The 22,891-nt window shown below is 40.6% G+C and overlaps 1 protein-coding gene across 9 annotated transcripts in view; it reads right to left on the minus strand.

Moving 5' to 3' along the window:
- Nucleotides 1-413: 413 nt before the first annotated feature.
- The window catches only part of RALYL (RALY RNA binding protein like), a 271,005-nt gene continuing 248,527 nt past the window's right edge, over nt 414-22,891 (minus strand). For 4 of the 9 annotated variants that reach the window (XM_083748037.1, XM_083748039.1, XM_083748038.1 and 1 more), the window contains 4 exons: nt 20,420-20,583; nt 16,934-17,047; nt 12,657-12,835; nt 414-3,328 (listed from right to left, as the gene is read on the minus strand). In XM_083748037.1, the coding sequence (XP_083604163.1) occupies nt 3,311-3,328; nt 12,657-12,835; nt 16,934-17,047; nt 20,420-20,583 (475 nt within the window). In that variant the 3' untranslated portion in view covers nt 414-3,310. Of the gene's footprint in view, nt 3,329-11,489; nt 12,286-12,656; nt 12,836-16,933; nt 17,048-20,419; nt 20,584-22,891 lie in introns of those variants that run through there. The other 5 variants (XM_083748033.1, XM_083748035.1, XM_083748032.1 and 2 more) reach the window with 2 other exon arrangements.

Here is a 22,891-nt window from a genome sequence, read left to right on the forward strand (position 1 = left end):
TTTATCCTCATGGCGATTGCTCTGATGGACCAGTAGTTTAAGTGAAGTGCAGTTGAATCCTAGGCATGCTGACTCAAAAGGAGGTTCCATTGGGCTGGATTCAACTAAGTTGTTGCACTAGTGGACCCCCATTAGCACAACAGGACTCTGCTCCTCCATTATCCCCAAACCTGCTCGGGAGGACCCCCAGAACAGTGTGCTGGGGGAGGAGAGGGGAGATAGTTCCATCTGTTGAGCAGAAATGGTCCTGCTGACCAAACAATCGCCTTAACACACCATTGAATTCCACCCTTTGTGTTCAGTGTAGTATATTCTCAGGCAAATGTGTACAGCACGGCAGACTGAATATATTTGGGGTATTGCTCCGTATCTATAACCAGCATTTGGCAGCAGGAACTACTAAAGAGAGTTAGTGCATTAGTCAGAGAAAATATTTATTTACAGGAATGTAAAAATTATGTTACAACATTTGGAACAGAACCGTCATGAAATGATTCCACGAGAACACATGGGCAATATATTCAGTGCAAATAAACTTCCTATCATAGTTGTTTAAAAACTACCATGGCTTTGAAAAGGGCTGCAGAAAGTGTGTACAGGTAACGACGTTTTTCGACGTTTTAAAAACCGCTTTCCCTGCTTGGAAATAATTGTTGTAGACAAAAAGATACAACAAGACTTAATGTAAGGATACAGAAAAATGAAAAAGAAAGAAAGAAAGAATCTGGTTTCCTTCATTGGATTGCAAATGGAGACAATTTGGGTCCCCTGTGTCAGAGATATGTGGCTGATGTACTCACAGTAAAGGAGAGGCTGGATCATGCTCCACATGCTAGATTTGGGATTGGGGTGGGGAGAACCTTTCCTTTTTGTAACTATTGCATGAGCTTAAGAAGAAAGTGCATACATGGAAACCAGCATGCTCAAGTGCAAATGTTGTAATAAAGCAATATACTGGGGCACATGTAGGTAGAGCAGCTTCTTTTCACAAACAAATAGGTGTCAGGGCTAGGGGAGACCTGTGCCTCAGACAGCTGCCAGTTAGGGCAGACAATACTGGACTAGATGGACTGATAAGCCTGACTTTGTATCTGGCAAGTTCATATTCCCAGCTGACCGGGGTGGTTTTCTAAACTGGGGTTATTCAGATTTGCTCACCAGGTTATGAGAACGACAAGTTATTCTTTGGTCCATGTCCCTACCTTAATGCATATTGTTCGAATGATTTATGCTAACAAACTAGCATGTGGCAGAAGTATTCTGCGCTGTGGTTTATAGGTCTGCCGCTGTCAATAATTTGTAGGAAAGGTGTATGTAAGATGACACGAAATCGTGGGAAATAAATATTCTATCTCTCAAAACTGGGGGGGGGGGGGGAGCTCTCTATGCACTAGAGAAAGTACTCTGAAAAAGTATCATTGTCAAGTCTGTAAGGCACCTTTCAGATAGTTTGTGTGGGTGGGGGCAGCGGCCTTTTTGTAGCAAACCTGTGTGTGTGACAGAATGGTGATACCCCCCTCCCCACGTGTTCAGTGACTGTGTGACCCCCCCCACCCACCCATCTGAAAGGGGCTTGAATCTTGTTAAGAATGGCCAAATAATTTAATTACACAAGAACACCCTGGCATAGGGAAACTCATTAAAACTTAAGAGAAATTATATATTAATATTACTAGAAGCTAAATTTTATTTTTAGCTTTATTTAGGAATCATAAAACTGAACTATGTAAAAAGACAATGAAGGAATTATGGAAAGGGAAAAAAACAACAACCCAAAACTCTTGGCCCATTTTCCCCGTGTGCAGAGGTATATGGTACAGTACTCCCAGCAGAGGGGAAAACTGAGGTGGTGGAAAGACTTTTCTGATGCGTGCAGTTTTATTTTCAGCATTGTCAAATCACCAGCTCTTTCCCTGGAGCAGAAGCAGTCACAGCTGTACAACATTAAGTGTATCTATAAATATTTTCCAATTAGCATGTGGGGAAAAATTCGCCAGATTTGGTGAGGGGTGTTGGGAAGAGTTTATACAGAAACCACAGAATAACTTAACATACAGTTGGGCAGCCTTATTTTGAGAGCACAAGAAACACTTAGGAATGAGAAACAAAGGCAGAGAAAGATATTGCACAATCCAGGGCCTCATTCATATTTTATTGGCAGGGATGCCATGAAGAAATCTGAACGGCCTCTCCGTTCAGTTAGGTGCTTGACTGAAGAAGCATCTAAATCGCTCAGGGCAATTTAACACCAGGCAAGCTGTGGTAGTATTGTAGATGTTTGGTTTAAAACAAGTCCAGGACATTGGACTAACCTTATGGGCTACAAAGCTTGGTTGCCAAACCCAAACATACCACCATGATCATGCGACTTCAATACTGGCAATTTGGAAAATATGGGTTATAGAGTAATTATGAAATCTAACAACATGCCAACTTTCGATTGGCAACACTCTTGGAAGTTTTAGTATTACTGTTCTTTTTAAAAGAAATAAAATCATATTTCAATCCATGCTGTCTGACATATTGTTATGTCAGAGAGCAGCAAATGTATCTTTGTAGGTTTACAACATCCTAAGATTTGAGGGCACAGTTCAGAGTATTGAAATGAGTGGTAGTTATTCCATTGATTTCAATGGGATATATATTGTGCACAAAACTACTATATCCAAATTATATTTGTTTTGGCATTATGATATGTTGTAAAAAATAAATAAATCTGGGCATGGATATTACTTTGACCTCCATTATGACCCTACTTCTTAATAAATGCACTGGCTCTAAAACAGGAATATAAATAAATACAAATAATTAAAATACTATTTAACATATTAGATCATAAATCTTTCATGATCTCATTTCGTTATGCTGTAAACATTTAAGTGCAATATCACCTGACTTTTAATATGATGAACCATAAAACATGCTAATCATAAAAATAGCTTTTACAAATATACATTTGTATACAGTGTCTCCTTCATTTTAAATATGTCCTTCATATTATCATACAATTCATTGGCCTTCTGACATCAAAATTAAAAAAATAATACCAATAATTAGCCAGGAAAAACACATTTACAATCTAAACCATATAAATCTGACAATTGTACAGCTTTAGAACATATAAGAAATGGAATTTCTAAGTTTTGAATGGTAATGTCCATTTCAAGAAGTTAATTCATTTTCCCGCCCCATAAAAATTGAGTCAAAGATGTTGCTAGCCAGCAAGAAACAGCAGCTCACATTTCCACATGGGGAAGTCTGTGAATTATTATGTTCTTGGTTTCCAAAGGGACTGGATGTCAGTCTGAATTCACTTGATCTGTAGAAACTGTAAGATAAAATGCAAATTTTAATTTGATAACATTTTGAATAAGAGACAGTGACAGGAGAGTGTGGGCAAAAGTAAATGTGATGCAGGGAATCTGTGACTAGATGACCATTGTCTTTTTCCTTTGTAAAAAAAAATAGCTGGAGGTGGGGATCTAATTTGGATCAGCACCATAGTGCAGAGCTTTCTAAACTGTGTGTCGCGACACATTAGTGTGTTGGCTGCAGCGTTTAGGTGTGTCGCAGGAACGCTCCCTGCGCTCCATCCACGGTTGGAAAGGGGCTAGTTTAACCTTCGGTTTGCTAATAAAACTGAATTACTGTGTTGTGAAACGATGCACGTCTAAAAAGCGTGGAATCAACATGAAAACTTTGGAAAGCTCTGCCATAGTGTCTTAACCCTTCCACCCTCCTTACCAATTACCCAATGCAAATTGCCCCATTTCATTTATTCATTTAGTATACCACCACCAGCTGAAGATTACAGGGTGGTTCACAACATAAAAACACAAAATGAGAACACAAAATACGTAACAAAAAGCGAGAGAAAAGAACCAATAACCTCCCCCCTCAAACACATTTAAAAAGGCCACAGAAGTTAGATTCCTGTTACAGAAAATGAATAAAGGTCCTATAGTTTAATCACATGCTAGGCTGGCCAAGCAGTTGTTTCTGAAGTGGTGGAACCACAGAGTCAAAAGCATTAATATTTCCTGCATATTGTGCAGAGGTTGACAAAAATGTGGGGCTGTTTCCACATCACCCACTCTTGAAAACATGCTCGAGAACATGCTGGGTCCAGCTCACGTTTAAACCATAAATGCCTTCTAACTATTTTTAGTAGTAGGTTCACAGGCGGAATTATCTCTATAGAGAAGAAATGTATTTTCTTCCTCCAACCTTCCTCTTGCGTCAGAGATAGCCCTGATTGTGGTGAAGTAGCTCTATAGAGCTTGTAAGAATGCAACCTGTGCTGCTCCACACCTTTCAGTTCCAAGGAATCCTGCTCTTTTTAGTCTTTTCTTTCCCTTTCCCTAATTGCGCTCTCATATTATATAGAAGACAAAGAGCAACAGATTTTCGGCTTATTTATTGGAGATCTTTTCACAAGCCCGATGTACCCGCCAGAAAGGCTCTGCAGGTTATAATGAGGAAAGAGCATTGCAAACTGTCTGGATCCAAGGGGTGAACACACTTTTGGTGTTATTAAGAAGCTGTGTTGAACATTCACAAAGTCTGTATCACAAGCAAAATGGCTACAGAATTTTCTGTCAGGGCACATCTGGCATGTTTCAGTAGGGTGGGATGGAAAGTCATCACCTAAAAAACCCCAAAACCATAGTATGGCAATACTTTTATTAGGACCAGCCAAAATGTGACAGAGTCTTGAGCAACTTTAACATCAAAAGACGTTTTTATTACTTCCAGAGTGATAGTCTCCCTCCCACTTCCCCCAGGGGTCTGATTAACCTGAGGCAATAGAAAACTAATTTTGCTTCGTTCTATTCAGCTAAATTCTATATAATTTATCTTTGGCTGTGTGGCAGCTGTGACATTTTTTGAAAACCCACAAGATGACTAATTTATGGGGGAAATCGTTTATTTTAAGGAATTATATAAATTACACCCTCGCACAACAAAGATGGAATCAAATTAAATTCTAGCAAACCATATGGCTTTCATTTGGTGTTCTTGTAAAGAAAAATATCACCTGAACGAAAAAAAGATCCACTTTGCTTTGGATTATGACTGAAAATACAGATTTGCTAAAAGGGCGTGCGTGTACACACCACCACCACCACCACCACCGAATAGCATATTTATGAACCTCAACAAACAAAATATAGAACCATAGACCTGGAATCTATAAAATATTGTAATTTAACAACTGCCAATAATTTGTCCTTGTCACTTAAAGCCATGAAATGCACACTCTCAACACACCCAATGCCCAACATTTCTTCAATTAAGCAGATTTTTTGGAGAAGTGTTATGTTCACCCCCCCAAAAAAAACAACACAAGAGAAAGAGAGAACTTCAGTTGCACATGTCTGTCCTTTACCCTTAAGCCCAGAAACACCCAAACAATAATGCCATATGGTGCCAAGAGTTGTCTTATTTCCTCTGTGAGTTACCAGCAGTCAATACTGAAAGTTTGCACTGCATACTCTATTGATGGCACTGTAAAATGGATCCCTTTAAATCAGTTGTGTTGAGTTGTGATTAACAGGCAATCTTGGAGAAAACTAGAGAAGCCTGGGGAGGGGGGGATTCAGTGCTAATTCTATTGAGAGTGACCCATTGACATTAACTGATATGGCTAACTTTTAACAGGTCTATTCTGAGTAGGATTTAGGTGAATACAACCCCTTTGTGTTTGAGAGGTATCACGTTTGGCAACTCAAAATTGATAAGGCAGATAAGTAGAAGTAGGTAGGTAGTGTGCATGTTGTTGGGGGAAAGGAATAGAGGGTGAAATTTGTGAGAGCCACGAAGGAAAAAATACTGAAACTGGAGACTCAAAGCTGTTTTAAAGTAGGTCACATGTGTACAGAGGAGAAGAAACAGGTTTTCTGCTTTAAGTTTGCATAAGGGAAGTGATAAGAAGATGGACTTGAAAGTCACTGGTGTGAAAGGTCAAGGAAGGATTACTAACACATTTGGAAAAGAACAATACAAAAGCTGGACCTGTTTTCAACTGCGTATTTTAATTTTTACAATTTCTTCCCATCAATAACGATTTGCCTGTACATCTTCAATTTTGCTCTTAGTGATGCTTTTTTCCAGAAAAATGAAGTGCAAATTGAAATGATAGCTTAAGCTTATTTAATGCTTAAACTATCAGAATCAGGTGATACTTGGATATATCCACTCAGTTCCCTATTATTCTCTTACTGCCTGTTTCATTTCACAAACTCTTCTACATCAGTCTCATTTTTTCCTCTTTCTTTTCTCAGCTCACCTTTTTACTTTGAGGTTATAAATTGTAGCAGAATTCCATTCATCTGGACACCGATGAAACATGCAATATTTCCATAATGGAGAGGTGTCAGAAAATGATGATCAGATGTTCATTACTGAAAATGAAAGAAGCCAACCGTAGCAAGCCAACAGTTACTGTATCCTGAAAATATATTATGTCCCTTAACCAAATATTAAAAATGTAGAAAGAAGTGGAGGTTGTATCAGAGATTACTGAATCTCAAGGGATCTGACAGGGATAGGCTGTCCTAGATTTTGGTTCACTGGGATGCTTAAGTTAAGAAGATATGCCAGTCACTTGCCTGCTTTCTGGAAGCCATAAGGAATAAGAATTCATAGAAGGAGCTAGCAACCAATAATCAGGACTCAGTTCATATGTGCCTCAAAGAATACTCTGAGGGCCTATCACATAGTTCAATTGCCAAAGCTAACTAGATTTGGCGGATACCAAGTTGCCTGAAGGTGATTGAGTCTAGGTAATGCTGGTGTTGCAGGACCTTGGAGAGCTCCAAGTGGAAGGACCAAGTGAGCTTACTGCAAGGGCTGTAGCTTAGTGGTAGAGCCCATGTCTTGCAGAATTCAACATCTGGCATCTTCAGGTAGAGCTTGGAAAGCCACCTGTCTGAAATATCAGAACTGCCAGGTGTTGAATTCTGGGAACTTCTGCATGCAATACTCAGAAGTAAGTTCCCCTAAGTTCAATGGGACTTCACCCCAGGTAAGTGCGTATAGGATTGCAGCCTGAATCTAGTTTAACAAAGGGTTTGAAGATGTCTGGTTCTCTTCTGCACCTAATGCTAGTGGCAAATCTTTGCATGCAGCAGAGCAAATACAAATAGGCACAAAAACCTCCATTCATTCATATTTTGGACAAATTATTGTTGGATTGGGAAGTTGAAAAGAGGAGGTCCAAGTTCAAAAAAATTGAGAAACACTGGCCTACGCTGCTATTTGAAGAATGGAAAAATGGATGCCTATGATACTGTTGGCAAAGAGATGCAACAATGTTCAAAGGTCCCTGGGTTTTTACCTAGTTTTGCAACAAACAGCTGATCTGCTATGAAGGATGAAGAAGCTTTGCTGTGCAAGTGGAGAAAGAAGACAGCCATTGGTGGGAATAGTATCTGCTGGGATGGGAAGCTGAGCTGTAGACTTAAGTGACTCAGTGTGCTTTACCAAATAACCTTCAGCTTAAGCTAATGTAGAAACAGTTAGGAATATAGGAAGCTGCCTTATACCAAGTCAGACCATTGGTTCATCTAGCCCAGTACTGCCTACACAACTAGCAGGGGCTCTCCAGGGTTTCGGGCAGGGGAAATTTCTAGCCTTCTCTGAAGATGCTGGAGAATAAACTTGAGGTCTTCTGCATGTATTTGGAAGTAAACTGAGGCAGTAAAGTCCCTGAATGAGGACTGGGTTTAAATTTAAAAGATAAAAGCAAAGGAGGAAAAGGCACAGCATTGGCGAACCATTTATTTGAACCATTTGCCATTGAATCGTGTTCCAACTTTTGCAACAGTTTTTCCTTTAGTCATGGTTATTCAGAGTCAGTTTTGTCTAAGGAAAACATCTTGGAAGTGAAGAGAAGTTCAGGCCACAATTGAATGGTGACTTCTTTCAATGAGTGCAATTTTTTTTAAAGAATCTCTCAAAAAGTTAAAATATATAAGTACAGAAGTTGGACCCAAAGTAATTGGAGCACATAAAACATAAGCCCAGTGTATCTTCCATTAGTGCTGCAAAGGAGATATTGCAAACCCTCAGCAAAAAATTAATTGGTAAATTTGAAACACAGGTGAGAAACTTGAGCCAGAGCCAGCCTACAAATTTAGAATAATTATGCAATGGAGCTCCACTGGGATTGTATCACTTCAGAGTGTCCTGGCAGGGAGGATTACATGTTACAATATTTTCCCAATTTAAAAAACAGCCCAAACCTTTTAAGAAAACTTCTAGTTAAAAACTTTCCCCCTGACGTGAGAGTTTTTCCAAGAATCAGGTTTTCCCTTCTTAAAACATAGCTCGCCCAGTCTGCACAGATTGGCTCTTGAATGTTTTTGTGCTTTCACTCCATTTCAGTAGGCACTATCTACAGGGTTGGTAATGTGGTATGGGTGACTAGAATATACAACATATAATACTCAAAGAAATATACAAAGTATTGCACCTGAAACATCTGGACAAACTCACATCTTATCCAAAGTACCATGCTTTCTGTTAGGAAGATCCTGATTTATAAAGCGTGTTCTCACTAGCAGAGAGCACGTGTTGCGGTTGGGGAACAGACCACCATCATGACTAGGCATATTTGGTGGGAACCCCAGCCTTAAAAGGGTTAATTAGGTTGCTGGGGATTTTTGAGTGTTGCCAATTTGGAGGAGGGGTCAGAGGTTATAAATATAGGAGCCAGAGGTTAGGACGGCCTCTTGGTCGTTTGCAACGGATCACCCGCCCCCCCTCCCTTTTATAGGGTGGTTCTTTGGTTTATTGACCTTGCTATGCCTGTCATGGGGTCATTCGCCTTTGAGCGGGGGCCTGGTAGGAATTTTGCCATTTGGCTGATTGGCTGGTTTTTGCCTACTGCGTAGCAAATCGTCACAACTTGTAAGGTTGGCGGTTAGGCATTGGTTAATTGGTTCTTGGAGGGGTAAGTGCCTACCCCTCCAAATGATGCTGAAAGGGAATTCCGTTAAAGGAATCCAGGGGCTTGCCATTCTTTCGTCCTTGTCCGTGGAGCCGGACTTGGGCCGTGCAAGCCCCACCGGAACATGAGGGTGAGAGGTGTTGGACTGGTTCCCAGCCTCATTTCTCCCCAATATTTGTTTCCCATGCTGGCTTCTGGTGGTGCCCAGAAGTGCCAGCTCTGTCCTTGGGGGGCAAGGACAGATAGTCAAACCAATGCCTAAGCAACCACTCACATTTGATGTATTTGAATAAAGTTGTGGCCAAAATTATGCCAAAAACCTTAAACAAAAATTAACGTGTGATGTGTGAATTTTTGGGGGGTGGTACTGTGGAACTCAACACGCAATATATTCTGCAGAAAACATCTTATTTCTTTTCTTTTGTTCATACAGCGATATCTTGTAACTGTCAAGTGTAATGTCACTGTGTATATTATCTATTTCACTTTCCTCTTCATTAGAAATATCTTTTCTTTTCTGGGAACAAAAGTACCCCGATGCTGCCGAGTAATTTATCAGATGTCATTTTGTTTTTAATAGAGGACAATAGTTATTTGCTATGATTCAAGATGACACACACTGACAACTGAAAGGCACTATCTATTTCGCAGAAATAACGGGAAAGGATGATGAATGGGATTGAAATCAGTTTCTAAATCAATAAACTGTTAGGAACGCTGCCTTTGTTACAACTTGAAGAGCGCTCATTGCAAGCAACAACTTCCAGCTATTGTGTCTACTGCAAAGTTTTCCTTTTGAACAGCAGGGCTAAAATACCTATAATTTAGGAACTACCACCATCCTAAATTTATATGCTTTATTCACACAGCATATGTACTATTCAGACTTCACTTTCTCACATAAGGAGACAAGCCCTTGAATTCCAGTTTCTTTTGGTTCATTTCATTGTAGGACAGGACTGAGACAGCTATATGGGTAGCAATCACAAAATGGCTGCCATGGGATGTGTGGCACAACACAAAATGGCTACCACATCTGAAACAGGAGAAAAGGGGACAGAAATACAAAATAGTGCAGGCATGGCTCCCCATCTTCAGCATTGTGAATTTCTGAGGGGAATTCTATTGATATCCTTCATACTGTTGGCACTCATGTCTGCAGATGCTTGGTTGGCAAACTGTGCTCTGAATTCCTTTACCAGAGTTTGACAGCTTTGGCACTGAGGGGCCTGGAGGGAAGTTCTCTTTGGTGGTCTGCCTCAGTCACTGGGACCCTGGTGGGCTTCTCTAGCAGTGGTAGGCAGCAGCACTCCAAGCCATACCAGGTGGCAGGTTTTAGCAATCAAATTAATTTCTCATACAGCCCTGATAAATGCTATGTTAGACATACTGTGGAAATGAAAATGGCAGCTAGATCCAGCCACCTGCTGCTGCTCAGGGTGTCAGGCTGGAAGCATTTTTCAAAGCAGGGCCAAGACCAGGCATCAGTGGTGGGTCCTGCTAGGACACATGGGTACTGGGTGCTAAAAGCTGGCTCTGAAGCCACCACATGAGACACACTATGTCTTCCAACAAGTTTCAGAGCTTGTGCCTACAATATGGCGCAATCTGTGTGGAGTAAGCTACTAGCAAGCTAGGAGTTGATCACAAACATTCTGTGCATTCACGGAACATGCAAAGAATGTCCGTTAAACTAAATGTCTTTTAAAAGATTCCACTGCATTGACTGGAAGAACAGGAAAAGTCTAGCCATTTGTTTTCCGACAGAATTATTTCCCAGTCCAAGCTGCCAGGGATTGAACTTAGGGCTTTCTGCATCATCATAATAATCATATTATTTGTACCCCATCCATCTGACTGGATAGCCCCAGCCACTTTGATCAGCAAAGCAGATCCTGAACTACTGAACTATGGTCCTGAGTGGGTCTATTTTCCATCACCACCCTATAGGCGCTTCAAGGATTGAATATACTGTATTGTTTTTAATATTCAGTTGGAAGCCGCCCAGAGTGGCTGGGGAAACCCAGCCAGATGGGCAGGGTATAAATAATAAATTATTATTATTATTATACCCTACAGGTAGGGATGGGGTGGGAGGGGAAGGAATTCAATTCAGTCTGCATTTAAAGCCAAATCTATCAAATCCATACTATGAAGCAATATGAAAAAGAAAACACAGGCACCCTACAAAATCCACACTTATCTGAACTTTGCAGTGCAGTTCTCCAACCAATGTGTACAAAAATGAATATATACAGGGAAATGCATATAGACATATATTTATGAAAATAGCACATAGTAATGCACTGTTTCATATTTGTTAAATTAAATATGTATACTGCCCTTCATCCGAAGATCACAGCATAAAAATACAAGATAAAAACACGAAACATATTCGGGAAAATTGCTTGCAAAACATGTGTATTAAAAACTGCATTAAAAATATGTTTATTAGGAGAAATTAACTCTAAAATTGCAAATTGCTACAGAAATGTGAAGAATGCAATTAAAGATTGCAAAAAGGAGAAACTGAGAGAATAAAAACTGAGAGTCCCTCCCACCCCTACCTGGTGGGAATATAGCTTTGCCTCAGGCTGGAAATAGGTCTCTTTCTGCTGCAGACCTAAAGTTTCTCCAAAAAAACCCCATTGAAATGTCAAGAGCAGGATTTTGTCCACACATTATAAAAAGGGATGGAAGTAACCTTGCTGCAGGGAGGACAGGCTTGCTGCTGAAAACTGCTTCTGTGTGGCTGAGCTGGAGAGGCAAGGTGCACAGCCCCAAAATAACTTCCTTTTCGGTTAAAAAATTTAAGGAGTCCATGAAACAATGATGAAAAAATACATAGCCTTGCTTGTGTTTTCCATCCCAAACAGGAAAGAACAATCAAGGCTTGTCCTTCAAATTAAATATTAAAAAAGAGAGTTCTTTCCAGGCTATGCTTTCCTTGCTCTAATAGAGCAGAGTAGATCTACTACTGTTGCTGCTGCTTTTTAAAAGAAGAGGCTGTCATCCTCACAAAAAGGTTATTTCTATCCCTTTCCGTTACACGCAGATGGAACATCATGCCACTGAAGCTGGACTAGTGCTAGTGCAATTACAGCTCTGAGAGAGAAGGGTGCTGTATTTTATCATGCAGAACGATCTCGCCACAAAGCAAGTGAGAATTAGGTTGCATCCTCCTAGCTTGAGAGGCCACGTGCTTTATTGAGAGTTAGCCTCAAGGAATGCAGGGAGACTTAAGAGTAAACGTATGTTGAGATCAAGCTCCATAAATTTATTTTATCCCATTCTTTTCAGCGAAAACTAAATTGGTCCACATTCCAGCTGGGCTGTGAATCAAAGAGAAATGCTGTTATCCTAAGCATATTAGTCAAAGGTGAGTTCTACAGAGACCCTCCAGAACTGTTTACTACTGGTAAATGTGATTATGAAACTGGCAGAGGGTATGTTTTATGTTTTTCGGTTGATAGCCTTCAAGAACTGTGTGCCCTTTAAACTGCTCCACCCAAAAGTATCTCACCACATCACAGATGGGAATTCATGTAAAGAACTAACATTGCCTGCCATTATAACCATCTTATGAGTTTTTCAAAGGACCTCTAAACAGCATCTCAGCTTTTAATAGCTTTTGTTTTGCTGTTCTTCTACATTCATTCTTGAAATTTTCAGCTTACATATACAACTATTTAAAATTTCTTACCAGCTCGTTACTTCCATCCTCGTCAAAATCCTCCTCTATCCCATCAGTCATATCTTCGCCATCTCCATCTGCATCTAAACCTCCTTCTATAGGATCCTCTGTGGAATTGTCAGCGTTCTCTGATATGCATTCCTCTTGGATCAAGTCAGCACAGTCTTCTATTTGTTTCTTTTGGGTTTCTATAAGAAAAAGGGGGGAAATGTAGCTTAAGTAAGATCCCCTTTTCCAGAAACAGAACTGTGTTACAGACAGCAGAACACATTCTCTGAATCCCCAAATGATACCAGATATATTACCCAGGTTCAGAGATCTTTTGGCTTGCTAAGAGGCTGATACATGCCCAGAGGGATATTTGCCTTTGAGCACAAGTTCCCTATGCACCATCACAAACTATTTCTGAAACCCCCCTGAGTTTAAAACGATGCTTTTCGAATGATGAAGTTGGAAGAGGAGAGCAAGTTGGAGGGTTAGTTTCAGACTCATATTTATGACCAAGATTACACGCTTATGAAAGTGATACTGGTCTCCTGAGCATTTGAGCTATCTTTCTAAAAGTAAATTTCATACTGTCATGGTTGCAGTGATGCATGTGAAAATGTAACGAGGGACCATAGAGGAGAAGCCTGCCTGATCAGACCAAAGGCCTAGCTAGTCCAAACTTTTATTCTCACAATATTCTCATATGTCATTGGGAAGATCATAGGCACGACACAAGTGCAGTAATACTCAATTGGTTGGGATCCCCAGAAACTGGTATTCACATGCATACTGCTTCTGATATTTGTCATCAGTCATTGCCACATAGAATCATAGAATTGTAGACTTGACAGGGATCCCTAGGGTCATCTAGTCCAACTTCCTGCAATGTGGGTATCTCAACTAAAGCATCCATGACAGATGGCCATGCAACCTCTGCTTAAAAACCTCCAAGCAAGGAGAGTCCACCACCTCTCATGGGAGTCTGCTCTGCTCTCAAACAGCTCATACTGTCAGAAAGCTCTTCCTGATGTTTAGTCAGAATCTCCTTTCTTGTAACTTGAAGCTATTGGTTTGGGTCCTAGCCTCCAGAGCAGGAGAACACAACCTTGCACCATCACCCATGTGATAGTCCTTGAGATATCTGAAGATGGCTATCATATCTCTTCTCAATCTCCTCTTTTGTAGGCTCAACATACCTAGATCTTTCAACTGCTCCTCCTAAGGTTTGGTTTCCAGACCCTTGATCATCTTGTTCATCCTCTAAACACAGTCCACCTTGTCAATATCCTTAATTTGTCGTGCCCTGAACAGGTGTGGTCTGACCAAAGCAGAATAGAGCAGTACTATTTCTTCCCTTGATCTGGATACTATTCTTCTGTTGATGCAGACTAAAATAGCATTAGCTTTTTTTGCTGTTGCATCACACTGTTGACTTGTGTTAAGCTTGCCAGCTTTAAAACACAGAATTAATTAGCAAAATAAGACATCTGAATATAAACACATTACTTTTCTGTCCCTTTATAACTTGCATAAAGATAAGCGAGAAAGACCTTAGTATAGTGTATAAAAGATCATTAAAACTTTCCCTGTATTTCATTTCTATGTTTGCTTAAGCTTCCCACTGTTGGATGTAAACAGCTCATGCTGTATATTCTGCCTATTATAATAGATTGTTTGAAATATCTGCCACTTAAAAATCTGCCACTTTTCAAGTCATTCTCCTTTGCAATGCAACTGATTGTTTTTGTTCAGGGAGGACCAGAAGTAAGCCTTTAGCAGATAAAAAGGATTTGGTATTGTTATATTTTATCAGTTGCAACTCACAGAAACATATCAAACTTATCGGTTCACAATCAAGCCATTTAAGCAGGATTAAATCCCACTGATTTTGAAGTCAAAGTCAGCACATGATTTAAATCACTGGTACCCAAAAGTACTATGGTTGCATTATACCATCTATGAATTTAAATGTCATGATACAGAATAGATAGATTCTCTCTCCCTCTCCCTCTCCCTCTCCCTCTCTTGTACCCAGAACCCACAAAAGAGTCACTCTGGTCAGGGTTCAAATTCCCACCCAGTCATGTAGCATAACCAGTATTGAAAAGGATCTAGGTTGGTTTTTTTGTACATTGCCCTGAGGCGACTATGTAGAAGGCGATTAATGAATTAATATTGATTATAAATAATAATAATAATAATAATAATAATAATAATAAGTATGCTCACCTGTCCTTTCAGTCACGATTAACATGTTCTGAGCTATCTTTTTATATTCTGCTGTCTATGAGTCAGTGCAGAATAACAGTCTAAGATCTGAGTTGTATTTAAATGAATTCACAAGCCTTTTTCACACAAAAAACACCGTAATTTTTTTCCTGCTCTCGTGGAGGCTCTTTGCATATTAATAGCTTTTATGCTGACTCCTCCTTCATGGGATTTGCCATCCCAGAAGGAAAGTGCTTTATTTTGCAGTGTTTTGATGTTAACGATGTTTAACATGCCAACTTGTGCATAATTTGTGTTAATGTTTTTGTGTAATAGCATGCCCCTCTACTGTCCCAATTAAATTGTGACATCCTGTTTTCGGGTGCCGTGCTCTTGTGTGGGTCATGTGACTCACCTGGAACGTGGCACAGAAGATTCCTGCGACATGTCAGAGGGTATGCAATTAATAGATTTCCCATTGCACTGTGCAAGGATACATACATTTCCGAATTCACCACTAATCAGAGTCCCTTGCAATGAACGGTCTAGGTATTTATTTTAATCTACAGCAATTATGTGGAGCAAGTCCAGAGATGAGGAACCCGTGGCCCTCCAAATGGCATATTCTGAGTGCAAGATGCTTTTGTGACCCGGGCCTCAGAAGAGACAGCAGCATGGTATGTGATGTCAAGGCACCTGGCATGCAGAATGATGGGGTGAGGCTGAATCAATGCTCTTAAGCTCTACTGCCCTTCCCTTCTCCCTGTTTCCCCTTTCTGCTCACAGTGCTAATGAGATCATTGGAACTGGATCATCACTGGCATGAAGCAGGGAAGACGCTCTTCCTAAGGTGTTTGGCAGCATAGCTTAAGTGCTCATCCTATCTAGTAGTGGCCGTGGCCTGACCAGAGGGCCAATGGAGGCCTTCTCTAGCGGCACTAAGTAGTGGAGAGATCAAGGTTTCTGTAAATTTTCATTTCTTTATATACCAAACTGAAATCTATTTTTGCATGAAGAGCGGTTAAGAAAATTTAAAAACTGCTATACTCTTGTAAATATTAGCAGAATTGCACCATGTCAAGGAGAAAACAGTTTGCAGCCTCTTTATTTCACAGGGTGGAATATTTGTCAATTATTGGAATATTTAATTCATTATTGTCTACTCTACCTGCTTGTGGCTCTCCCAAGTCCTTTGCAGTGATCTTTCCCAATGCCAGCTCAGACCCTCATACCTATAGGACCGCCTCTCCCGGTATACGGAGGACCTTAAGGTCCATAAATAGCAACACCCTAGAGGTCCCGGACCCTAAGGAAGTTAGATTAGCCTCAACCAGAGCCAGGGCTTTTTCAACACCGGCTTCAGCCTGGTGGAACGCTCTGTTTCATGAGACCAGGGTCCTGCAGGATCTGATTTCTTTTCGCAGGGCCTGTAAGACAGAGTTGTTCCACCTGGCCGTTTGCCTGGAGTCAATTTGATTCCCTCCCCCTCTTTCTTTTTTCCTTTCTCCTCCTGTGATGAGGCTGCATTTTAATGTTTTAATGTTGTATTTAACCTTGTTTTATAAGTTGTATTTCAATCAACTTGTTTTTATTATTGGTTGTTAGCAGCCCTGAGCCTGGCCTTGGCTGGGGAGGGTGGGGTATAAATAAAGTTGTGTTTTTTTTAGTTTTTTTATTATTATTATTTATCCTCTTAATTGGAAATACCTGGGATTGAACCTAAAACCTTCTGAATGCAGACCGAGGGGAGATGAAGAAATGACTGTGCACTCATATGCATATGATTGACCTGTAATATTGGCCTATCTACTCTGAAATAAGTCTCACTGAATTCAGTGGGGATTACTCCCAGGTAAAGTGGTGTATGGATGCAGCCAAGAGAATAGCTAAACCTAGTCTTTAAACAGTTGTTAGTTGCTCAGTGGCTTATAAGGTTGTACTCAAAAAGCCTCTTTCTGGTCCTAAACGTGAGCACATCAGTATTTCCAAAATTGCCTCTCCCATAGAATTGATGATATGATTCACAGCTTTGCACAGAATTAATTCACCCTTTAATGAGCTGCCAAGAGCTACAGATTATTTCCACGTACCAGCTTCAGCCTTCTGCTGCTTCTCAATCTTCTCCAGCCTCCCTAGCAAAGAGTCGATTTTTGTTTTGATCTGAGTTAATTCCTTCTTGATTGTTTGTAACTCATCTGATTTCACTGAAGAGAAAAAGAACAAAAGGTACCAACTATGACACAAATAATATTTCAACACAAAGGTATCCCAGTACAATCTATTCATAAAGGCGAAAACCGAAGTTCCAAGGTCTAGCCTTATAGATTTTTTATTTCTATGTTTTCATATTTCTTCAGCGAAGGGTAAGTTAGAAAGTTAGTATATTCCCTCTCAGCCCTTCCCCCAAATGACACTATTTCTGTGTTCATCCATGTATGTAAAAGACACATTTAGGACTCATATGTCCTTTGCAAAGTCTTTGGGATTTTCCATGCAAGTACAGTGGTACCTCGGGTTAAGAATTTAATTCATTCTGGAGGTGCGTTCTTAACCTGAAACTGTTCTTAACCTGAAGCACCACTTTAGCTAATGGGGCCTCCCGCTGCCGCCGTGCGATGTCTGTTCTCATCCTGAAGCAAAGTTCTTAACCCAAGGTACTATTTCTGGGTTAGTGGAGTCTGTAACCTGATGTAACCTGAAGCGTATGTAACCTGAAGCATCTGTAGCCCGAGGTACCACTGTGCAGTATAAAACAGAGCTGGACCACCTATGAGGCTGGGTGAGGCAGCTGCCTCAGGTGGGACCCATCTTGTTCCACCATCCAGCTTTGCCACTGCTTTTTTCCAGCCTCTAACGTCAGACAGGGACTGGCAGCAAAGCTCTGCAAAATGCCTCCTCTCTTGAGCAAGTCAGGAAGAGGGGAGGCGTTGTGCCATCCAGCTTTGCTACTAGGCAGGGGGGAAATCTCCCCCCTCCGCCTGGCAATGTGACAGAGCTTTGCACCAGCTTCTGTGAAGCCCCACTGCTGGGTGGGAGGGGGGGATCTGGAATGGATTATCCCTCGCCTGGTGGGGTAGTATCCTTAAGGAGTTTGTGCCCCCGTCGCTGAAACATCTCAGGTACAAAATCTACATGGCTTATTTCATTCAGCCTAGATTAGAGAAGAAAGGTGCATTGTGGTAGTTACATTCATTAAACAAGGTCTATTCACTAGCCATTTGGCCTCGTTCTTTCTGTGAATCATCACGTGTGCTATCTCATGCACACCACTATACAGTCAAAGATATTCGGGTTTGTGGTGACATTTCTGAAGGTAAAGTTATTCAGAATGAGGGCAAACTATCTTCCACTTTTGATGCAATGCCTGAAGATTCACTGGAATGTGGGGGGGTGCTTTCTGATGTGAAAACATTCATGAAAACTGCTCCCATTTATCATAACTACAAAATTGTCTGACTCCCCAGGCTTATTTTGGTAGACATGCTATATATTTCATTGATCTAATACCATATCAAACTGTTTGTCTCACACCATCATGTAAAAACTGGCTAACAGTCATGAAGTCACAACTGATTTATGAAAAAAACAAACGAACACTTTGCTCCCAGATAGTTCCTCCAGATCCATAAACAAAATAATGAGAAAACTGTTTAATATTTTCCTCCTTTGCAATTTCACATAAATATAGGAGCATCTGCTTCAATTTTACTTGCAGAAAGCAAAGTGTGCCATGGAACATCAATATAGCAGCATTCATCTGCTGTTGCTTTTGATGGAAAATGACAAATAAGTTGTCACTTGGCTGATTTTTTTAACAAAAAGTATGCTACATGAGATTTATATTTTTACTGGATTTAATTTTTTTTAACAAAGGTCAGAAATTAATCAGAGTCAAAACAATATGCAAACCCCTCAAGCCTGATAACATCATTGAGGTCCTCACTCTACTTCTAGTGGACAATTTGCTACTTTTAGAAACAGACCACCCTCCAAAACTTTTGCAGCTACACACAAATCCATATAGGACCTAGAATGCAATCTTGATCCTCTTGTGTATAAAAACAAAGCAGGCCTGGCACAGGGTTTTTGAATACCACTTGCTGAAAACTTCAGGAGGGGAGAGTGCCCTTGTACCTGGGTCCTGCCTGTGGGCATCAGGTTGGCAACTGTGAGAACAGACGCTGGACTACATGAGCCACGGGCTTGATCCAGCAGGGAACTGTTGGACTTAGAAATGTTACCCACTGTGAGATCTAATGATTCTAAAGATCGAAGATCCCACTGCAGGGGGGAAATCTGCCCAGGCACACTTTCCATTGTACAGTGGGAAAGGAAAGGAGCGACTGACTATGCAATTTATGAATGGGGTCTTAATTTATGAATCAGTCTTCAGCCTCAGGACATGCACACACACACAAGGCTTAAATAAGGTTTCGCCTTTTGCCTAGCCACCCTCGCATACAAATATAAAACCCACGTTAGTGAAAATGTACATTCAGTGTGAAAGAGGTTTTTTTTTAATGTCAACATTAACAACATTCATTGCCCTACTAGTATGCGAGAGAATTAATGCCCTGGGAAGAACCTGTCAGGGATGTGCTACCAGTTTTCAGTCACTGACACAGCAGGGGAGAAATCAGCACAGCTGATTTAAGGCTTTGTCAAGACAGGGGAATTATGTCTGCTTCAATCAGTCTGCAGCTTCTTCATTAGTGAAGAGGTTCTTACATTCTTCAAACACAAGACAGGAACTCCAGAAAGGACACACTGTGCTAGGGAAAGCTGTGGGGCACCCCAAGGGAATAACTTATACAGGCTTTCAGCAGTGCTCTGCACCTCATAGACTGTTTATAATGCTTCAGCAGCACAACAACAGCTTTCTGTTCTTGGATGGTTGCCTTGCAGTCCTTTGGGGTGCCAGATGTAGTTCAAGATCCCACTGTTTACAGATGTAAACAGCACACATCCTGGCTATTATAACGGAGACCTGCTGTCTCAGGCAGTTCCTGTGGACAGTTTTCATGGCATGGAGGGTATTTGTGTTCCACCACTGTGTGAAGTAGACCCACTGAAATAAATGAGTCTATGGCATAGCTCCTGCTACTATGGAACAGCAAATCCGACTTTGCCAAAGGGTGATAACCAATGTTAGAGTAGACTCACTGAAATCAATGAGTCTACACTGAATATGACTTAGTTCAGGCATAGGCAAACTCGGTCCTCCAGATGTTTTGGGACTACAACTCCCATCATCCCTGACCACTGGTCCTGTTAGCTAGGGATGATGGGAGTTGTAGTCTCAAAACATCTGGAGGGCCGAGTTTGCCTATGCCTGATTTAGTTGGTTATCATGCAACGAGCTTTGATCTCTTTTTAAAAAACAACAACACTGATAGTCTGCATTAAGTGAATGCATCCCTTCTCACTAAACCATTACAATGAAAACAACTTTTCGCTCTCAGTATGATAACCTAACGTCTAAAGCTTTAGCAATGGGATGACCTTAGAATTCCACATATATTGCATTAAGCATAATATTCATACAGGCAACCTTGGCGGTGCAATATAGAACTCACATTTTGACCCTGATGATGAAGTTCCACTTGATGTAGATCTTGATCCCCCTTTCATGGAAAATACCCCTTTTCCTCTGCGAGTTGCTGTGACGGTTACACGTGGGCGTTTTAGTGGAATTACAGCACGAGGCGGTGCAGGGACCCGGCTGTGGTAATCAAACAACCTTAAGGGAATGGAAACAGAAGCTTCATAGTACTTGGTTATGGTGTGATGGCAGGGAGATCATGCAGACTAAATTTTCCTACTTTCTAATGGAAAATTGCTCTCTGAAATATCAATGACTTGCATCACAGTTAAAATTAGATTTCAAGGACCGTTGTACTTTTAAGAAGCATATTTGTATTTCAGACATGATCAAGTAAGTAGCTGTAATTTCAGGGAAGGATACCATTATTAGTTTGTCTTAACTTGGAGTATGAAAAACGTGCACCTCATAATTTCATTTCACCTAAGTAATAATATGAGATTTTTTAAAAATAAACACACACACTGTAGCTCTGCTGACAGCCTAGCTCTAAATTCATAGTTTCAACTTTGTAATTTGCTGCCTTCATAGTAATGCTCATGATGAAATTCAAGATGGTGAATATCATTGAAATAAAATGTGACTAAACTGAAACATCTCATCAAAGAAATTAGCACTTCTCCAAATTTAGCAAATCACTTTTCCAGTCAAGTGATGTGTAAAAAAATGCATACACTATAGTAAAGAGTGCATTTAAAAGCCTATATTATTGAAAATAACATCTAAAATGTATTATATTTGGGAAAAATACATGCAAAATTACATGCAATATTGCATGTGTATATTATGAAACATTTGAATTAAAATGCTGATTAATTTTTGAGAGCACCTCTTTAAAGAAAAATAAATCACAAACTGATATGGAAATGTAGAGAACACAATTTCAGATTGGAACAATGAGAAAATAGAAGGAACTGAAACTGACGTATGCACCCATCTCCAATAGCATGAATACTGAAATTAATAATTTTGAAGGGTCGCTGTGCTTTGGTTTGTGTATTGTTTCAGAAAGTGCATTCTAGGTAGATTCACTTTTAAATGTGAACTTAATTGAGTTTCTCTCCCATCCCTACAGGCAAGTCTGTCTGAGGTACTTTTGACAGGAGAAAAACACTGAAATTTGCTTATACCTAGAAATGACATAGCACTTAACATAGAAGTCAATTCCTAGGGGCCATTGGAGCTTCGGCCCACACAATAAAATATTTGAGGGAGCCTCCCCCCCCCAGTTGATGGGCATTCCCATTCAAATGGGGTGTGTGTGTGCGTGCACGCGTGCATTGCATCATGTGATCAATTATGTGGGGTGGGGCTTACCTGGGCCCCCACACTATTTTATTCAACTTGGCACCCCTGGGGCTTTATTAGTGGAAGATAAAAAAACCTGATAAGAGTATTGACAGCTTCAACTGAGGTACTCTCAAATCACAGAGCAATTTTAGCTAAAACTGATTTCAATATCCTCTATAGGTTGCAATCCTATACACACGTACTTAGGAAAGAATCCCACCTAACTTGGAGGGACTTGCTTCTGGGAAAAACAGGTTTGGAATGAATGTATTTGTATATGGTCATTTGAACAAAAATTGTTTAACTGCAGTATAGTTAATACAACTGCAGCTTTAAGTAAACAGGAGGCAAGACATGTATTTCAAGGATAAAGATGAAGAAGATTTTGGATTTGATATCCTGCTGTATCACGGCCCTAAGGAGTCTCAAAGCGCCTAACATCTCCTTTCCCTTCCTCCCCCACAACAAACACTCTGTGAGGTGAGTGGGGCTGAGAGACTTCAGAGAAGTGTGACTGGCCCAAGGTCACCCAGCAGCTGCATGTGGAGTAGCGAAGACACGAACCCAGTTCACCAGATTATGAGTCCACTGCTCTTAACCACCACACCACACTGGGTCCAGGAGGAGGTAGGAAGGAGGGCTGCCCCAATTTCTCATTAATCTGCTATCATGTTGCGAAGCGCCTTGAACATTTGGCTCCTGAATATATTGCAATGGAGGAGAGTTTGAAGAGGTGAAAGGGCTGCTCACGTTGTTATCGTAAGTACCAATCTGAAAAAGGCCACTAAATTCTACCCTAGATGGTAATAAATTCTTGACCAGTTTGCTGGACATTCTCCTGTCCCTCAGTAGGCCATATTATTCTTTGTGAAATACATGGCTCTTGGCTTCATTCTCCAGATTTCCCACTTGGTTTCGTATTGCAAAAGCATGCTATAGATTAATGGGTGACTTGATGGCAGACAGCACGGACACTTGTGGAAGACGTTCAGCCAGAGTAGCACCATAACAAGCTGCTGCATTTCAGATATATTTCCAATCTGGATTTGAAACTAAGTCATGCTGCAGAGAAATACTTCGAGACCTGCATCTTGAACATACCTTAATAGTCCATATAACCTGAGTCTCACAAAGCATTTTGCATGGAGTGAGGACG

This window comes from Podarcis gaigeae (genome assembly GCF_964106915.1).
Source record: "Podarcis gaigeae genome assembly, chromosome: 7".
Classification (NCBI taxonomy): Eukaryota; Metazoa; Chordata; class Lepidosauria; order Squamata; family Lacertidae; genus Podarcis; species Podarcis gaigeae.